At 49.7% G+C, this 6,499-nt stretch overlaps 2 protein-coding genes across 2 annotated transcripts; one reads left to right on the top strand and one right to left on the bottom strand.

Moving 5' to 3' along the window:
• Positions 1-125: 125 nt before the first annotated feature.
• F5891DRAFT_1201391 (uncharacterized protein) lies at positions 126-722 on the top strand (the record flags this gene model as incomplete). The annotated part of the gene is made up of 3 exons (XM_041368879.1): positions 126-287; positions 346-628; positions 685-722. 3 exons carry the CDS (start codon positions 126-128, stop codon positions 720-722), a joined length of 483 nt encoding a protein of 160 aa, XP_041216511.1.
• A 536-nt stretch (positions 723-1,258) lies between these two features.
• Positions 1,259-3,857, bottom strand: F5891DRAFT_1120785 (uncharacterized protein). Its single transcript, XM_041363841.1, has 2 exons — positions 3,045-3,857; positions 1,259-2,991 (listed from the first exon to the last, which is right to left on the bottom strand). Exons 1-2 carry the CDS (start codon positions 3,763-3,765, stop codon positions 1,670-1,672), a joined length of 2,043 nt encoding a protein of 680 aa, XP_041216510.1. The 5' UTR covers positions 3,766-3,857; the 3' UTR covers positions 1,259-1,669.
• Between the last annotated feature and the right edge of the window lie 2,642 nt (positions 3,858-6,499).

The raw sequence follows: 6,499 nt of genomic DNA, 5'->3' as shown, positions 1-6,499 counted from the left end.
TTCCGCACGATGGGCAATGACTTGGAACTAGTGCCATGGCGCTCAGGCGCTGATATTGATATCTCTGAGTCACAGACTTAGCGAAACAAAATCAGATTTGAATTCGGCATTTTCCAGATACTGACATGTCATCCTCATCACTCAAGTTTAATATCGCTACTTTGCAATCACTGTCAGCACTTGCTTCCTGCCCTGATGATTCTTCTCGCTCCAATAATGAATACAATGAGGGAGCACCTCGTGGTATATGTGACCTATACGAAATTCTCGAAGCTGTAAATTCAATTGTGAGTCCATCCGAGTCGTCATTTCCGCCATTTTTCATCACACCTTATATTGGAATAGCCCGGAGTCCATGAACCAACTAACACCGAGGCAAGCCTTGTGCTGGATCTTGCAAGAGCCAAGCGTGATGTCTTCCTCGCTCAGAAAGAGCTTGCAGACTGCATGATACGGGAAAATGAGGTGTTTGCGAGCCTGCTCAGAGTCCGTGCAGCAGCAGCCGAGAAGATGATAGATCAGACAGATATTGGGCTGGGATGTATGAGAGTTGTTTTTAGAGACCACGGTTGGTCCCACATCCCTCCCAGTCGTCCGTCACAAGAACAAGGTCCATCAAGTTTGCGTGGTACGTGTGTCCTTTCTCTTGCAATATTGTTGATTCTAATGCTTCACACTTGGAAGGTTTACACAGGCGACGTTCTGGAATAATTCTTAATTGATTATTCGAGGTCTTGTATCATCATTTTGTGTTATGTTGTCCTTGTCTATATATTTGGTATTTCCATAGTTATGCTATGTAGCTTTGAGCCATATGTTCCGAATCAATTCTTGTCACACTTTTGTTCGAGTCCGGCTGAGCCTCAAGTCAAACAACTTTATAGTACTAGATTATGACCTTGGCCCTGTTTAACTGTGAGTCTTGTTTAGCTATGAGCGACTGTAATTGTTGTGTCGCTATGAACTGTGAGCCTGTGTGAACTGTGGAGCCTCGTGACTTACTGTTGTGAGGCCCCATGTGTGTGACCTCTGTGAGAAAGTTGTAGTTTACTGATGTTGCTGAAGAGATCAATGTACTCAATCAAAGCTCAGAGAGTGCATCAGGGTATGATATTGATGCACTTTTGACTCATGAGTATAGCTTAGTGTAGTACTCAAAACCATTTTTGCCATAGTACAAACATAGTTGAAAAGAGCTAAAAACGCTCACAATACATTTTGCCGACTTTTGCCATTCTGCCAATTGCCATTCTGCCGTTCTGCCATCTGCCAAGAGGCCAATTCCTTTCTGCCCACGACACTAGTATCAGGTAAGCAAGTAGGGAAAATCCAGTTCCATGCACTATGAAAGGTGTAGTGAACGAGCTTGAGAAAGTGAGGAAAGGCGGTCATGACAGGCGCCCAAAATTTTCAAGCGACCGCAGCGACGATTAAGTATCAATCATGATGGAAACGCAGTACGAAGGACCTCCCACAAGATAGATTCACGACCCGGGAGCTCGGCCCTGAATCAGCTCAGCAGTTAGGTGCAGGGGGAGCGAGGGACTGAACACCCGGTGTAGTTCTATGTAGCAAGAACAGCGAAGGTGGCTCAAATTACTTTCCAACTCCGGTTAGATACTCTGTACAAAATATGCTGCTATACATCTCGGCGCAGCGTAGATTTTATCTATACAAAATATGAATGAGAGCACTGCCAAGGTAGTTTGTAATACATATGCAAATATGGTAGAGCGATGGGTGTTGAAGACCACAAGAAAACAAAAAACAATCTGTCGAGTGATTCCAATAGATACTGGTGCTTACAAGGAGCTCCGTACGACGTCAGTAGCGGGCGATATGACAGCCACCAATACTGAAATATCTGCAGACTCTTGAGAACAGTGCAAGTCTTGAAGTCAATAAACGCACCATCTATCTTGCCGCCTCTGAATGGTTTCCCTGATTCTCTTGCACGACATGCAAACGGCACCTCATCCTCCATATCAAACACGCCGTCCTCGATTCCTCGCCCTCTTCTCTCGCTCACGCGACGCGCACGGGAACAGAGCGCCTCGCTCAGCATGCCTGCTAGCGTTCGACGGCCCAAAAGACCCTCACCACCTTCCCCGTTACTCTTTAGGAAAGACCGCTTGAACCGTACTACTTCGTCCAGTACCTCATAATCCCATAAGTTATCAGAGAGCCCGTCGGAAGCGAGAATGAGGATATCGTCTGATTGGACTGGGAGGCTGAGGATCTGGGCGTCTAGAGGGCGTGCAGAGGATGCGGGACCGAGCTGCACAGGTGTGTTAAAGGCTGTCCACATCTCTTTGCTGCGCCAAGCGATGTTCTCGTCGCGCACCAGCATACCCATGCAGTCTCCGAGATGGGCGATCTTGAGTACTGCGTCATGAGTTTCTTTGCGAGATGCTGTATCTGGAGGATTCTGGAAGATGAATGGGCGGGGTGGGGAGGTAGCTGGGGGAGGCGTGCTGGAAGAGTGTTGGAGGACTGCGACGAGCGCTGTTGAAGAGCCTGTCATGAGGGGGATCATCTTTGGAAGGGAAAGTTCTGGTGCGTGTGGGGTGGACTGTGGGGAATCTGCACAGTTGGTGAGAGGTGCTTCCTCAGGTATGGATGCGAGTCCTGGAGATAAGGCTGCCTTCGTAAGCGGACAGGGAGGCTCTGGAATAACATGAGCCTTGAGAGTGGTCTCATATGCACGTTCGAGGATCATTAGGACATCCAGTCCGTCTTCAAGATCCTCTAAAGAGTCTTCGAGCTCTTCATGAAGTTCGTCTATTTTGGCCTTCCAGGGCCATGCAGCATTGTGGGCCGTGGATGCCGGATGCCGGTGGGGTGATTTGGACCGAGGAGGGGATGCATCTCGGCGACGGAATGATAAGGTCTCGGCTTGGAGGGCCTCTGCCGAACAGTGGTGCATTAGTCGGCGGGCAAATAATGCACTAGGTGATGGATCTGTGGAGATATGCTTTGATGAACCAACGTCTGAGACATATGGATAAGGATACGAAGAATCTGATGAAAGTCTTCAAACATACCAGGTGTCTTGGCTCTTGACCAACCGCCAACACCGTCTGCAACGCCCATAGCATTCTCCTGTATAAAATAGGCATCCTCGCCAACTTGGACGGCGAAACTGAGATCCTCTTTCTGAGGGTGGGGGTCAATCTTTCGCCAATTATTGCTATTGCCATTGCCGCCGCCTATGACTATACCTCTCCCTGAGACTTGGGCTTTGGTCTTCTTCGGTATGCCATAAGCGCCAACATCCAGATGGTAGCGAACCTTTTGTTTCCTTTCTCGTGGATGAGAGTCGGTGACGGAGTCTGCGACGGCGATATTGTAAAAGGGTATCGGCGCGAACGGTGAGTAAGGAAAGAAAGAGGAAGACTGGTGTGAAGGGGGAGTGTGGGGAGGGGAATTTGAGTTTGCCTGAGGTGATGTTAGAGCCAAGGAAAATGGGGGCTGTCCATGTGATTGATGGGCAGAACCCTCGCCCTCTGCCTTGACAGGAAGGCGGGATGTTGAGAGAACGTGGGGTTTGCTAGGCTGTGGCTGAGGTGGAGGCGGTGAGTCAAAAAAAGCAAGTGGACTGGAGGAATTGATGGGCGCATTGTAAAGAGAACGAGCAGAAGGCGTTGAGCCAGATCGTCGACGGGAAATTGGGGATGTGGAAGGTGAAGATGCAGATATGGAGCGGGGAATGACAGTATAAAAACGCTTTTGAAAGGTCTTCATCGTTGGACCTGGTGCACTCATGTTGAGCAGAGCGTCGTGCTCAATGAGCAGAGACTATTATTGTTGTACTTGATACAAGTATTGATGGAGGATGTGAGAACACCAAGTGCGGGGTTTGACCGGAAGAACTCGGGTGGTGTCCGGATCGTCTTTACCCAGGAGGTCACAAGTCAAATTCACACGTTTTGATTGGTCAGGTGCAGCCACCATCACATTGTGACACACCGGCGGTTTTTTTTGCACTATGCAAGATTTGTTTTGAAATGTTGATGATAAAGTTGGCATTCTTACTATACATTTTGACACAGTAAAAATGAAAAAAATTGGATGAGTGGACAAATCCTGAGTGAAATTCCACATTTTATGAATCATTTTGACATTAGTGGCGTTCAAAGTAATTTCCTGAAAACTCGGTAAGCTTGGTAAGCTCCGTGAAACGTCGGCTAAAGTATCTTGAGTTTCGCTGAAGTTCAGGGTTAGTCAAGTATGGCGAACATCGACATGTCGTCGGAGTGTGAAATGTAATGCCTGCCCTACGACCACGACTTTGTCGGTCTGCACGCCTGCAGACCATCTCTCAAAACATCAACATACCATGTCGCAAGGACAACACCGGGAAACGAATGGACCCACCAACTCGTGGAAGGGGGAGACGGGGAAGGGGAGGGGCTAATATACAAGACTCATCACCAGCCACGATTTCGTGGCATAACGTCCCTATGCCCACCAACAAGCTCGTCGATTTCCTCGTCGAGCATCCGCCAGACTGTGCCATCTTATTTGCGACCGAGAGTAAGAAGTCCAGCAACTATCACGCTGACTTGGGCCGTGCATTGGGCAAGGACAAAGGGGAGATCTACAGTGTGATTGCAAAGGTAATCTTTCACGACGATGCTACGTATGGGAGTTGGTATGCCACCAACCCCATCAAGTTCCGTGACTCTGTGGCCAATCGCATCACATTGTAAGTACTTCTCCGTCTATCGCAACTGTGCTAACTGGATGATCTGAAGTCTAAGGACTAAATTCCATGATATTCGTGCCGAATTTGAGTCTACAGGTGCGAGCATCGTGCCAATTGACTCGGAGGCGTCTGACAACTTACATCGTGAGTATCCCACTCATGTCTTATCAATACCGCTAACAAATTCATAGGTAAAATCGAGAAAGAATTTCCATGGTACAATGACCTCTACCGGATATGGGGATCCAACCCCTCGTTTTCTGCCAAAACGAGCTCATCAAAACCAGGTGCTGACCACGCCGGTGACCTATACGCGCTGACTCGTCTGGCGGGAGGTTCGCGGAACCCTCCTTCAGACACCCATCCGCAACTCAACATAATCATCCCTAACCCTGCCACAGGCAGTGCTGGTTCCCCGCAGCTCGGTTACACGGTTCGTCCCTTGGGTCCTTCTACCTCACGCGCAGGTGACAACACTCACGTCCAACAAACGAGCTATGCCCACCCTCCTCCAAGTGTTGGAGGCAGCCGAAGTGGTCCTGCTACCCCCCTGGAACCACACCACTCCCCTCAATATGCTCAGGGAGCCAGTGCCGCCGCCGCCGCCGCTGGCTCCTCCCCACAACGGGGTTTTTCTCAAGCTCCTGCAAGCAACTGTGCAGGCAGCACAACAAGCTCCCCCCTCCACTTCGGCCATATGCCCCTTCCTCCCAGTAGCCGGTCATTCGGCCGTGAAGATTATTCTCCGGCCCCCCAGGAATCTGACTATGACCCACCTTTCGATGATGGCCCCCTTGCTCATGGTATGGGGGACCTTTGTATGGACGACACAGATTGTCGTGACGAGGAGAATGTGTATAATTTGGACAGCCCGCCCAAATCGAACAAGGCACATGGAAAGAAGCGACAGCTACCTTCCTCTCCCACTCCGTCGCCTCCCAAGGCACCCCCTCCCCGCACCTCCAACCACGACAGTCGCAGCTCATTCAAGTCCCATGTCAATCACATGATCATGCGCGAGAGCACTTCTTCCCCCACCTCTTCATCGAAGGCTTCGTTGCAATGGTCCAATCCGTCCTCCCCTTGGCAGGCATCTCCGACGTCCCAAACGTCGCCCTCCGAGAGACCGAGCAGCAGGGAGTCGGTGAAGAAGCGTCTCCGAACGGAGGTTCAGGAACAAGTTGAGTTGTTGAATGACGACTTAGAGAGTGTGCACTCCGAGAAGCTCGCACTATACCAGCTCAAGAACGAGCGCCTAATGGTCAAGCTCAACGCCAATCGCCAAGACAAGGAGCACCATTTCATACGCGAGGAGCACGCCCACGAGCACGCGGACGCTGCGCTCATCCATCAATGGCTGCAGGAGAGCAAGGACCAGGAGATTCGTTTGCGGGAAGCGGATGCGAAGGCTCTCGAGTTAGAGAGGCAGGTGATGCTCTTGCGCATTGAATATGCCAAGATCAACAAGCCATGATGTTCCTGCGCGCACTTAGTCATATGTTTTTTTTCGCTGTTTCTTTTTGCTACATGTTGTCATTTGTTCGCCGCTATTTGATAATCCTACAACCTACTTACTAGCATGTATGTAGTACATTTGTATGTCAAAGCTATACCTGTTTCAACTTATCCTTGCCTATGCTGAGCATCTGAGTGAGGACTATCAAATAATTGGTCCATCAACCTGGCCCTGTGTGCTTGACCAGGAGTGCCTGCATATGAGCTATCACCCACCACTTCATTACCATCTGGTCCTTCATATTCTGGATGCAGAGTATGTTTCCCTTCTTGAAT

The sequence above is a fragment of the Suillus fuscotomentosus genome, assembly GCF_016647785.1.
Source record: "Suillus fuscotomentosus strain FC203 chromosome Unknown F5891scaffold_295, whole genome shotgun sequence".
Taxonomy (NCBI): Eukaryota; Fungi; Basidiomycota; class Agaricomycetes; order Boletales; family Suillaceae; genus Suillus; species Suillus fuscotomentosus.
Note: the sequence above shows the minus strand (reverse complement) of the source record. Positions and strands in the feature narration are given on the sequence as shown.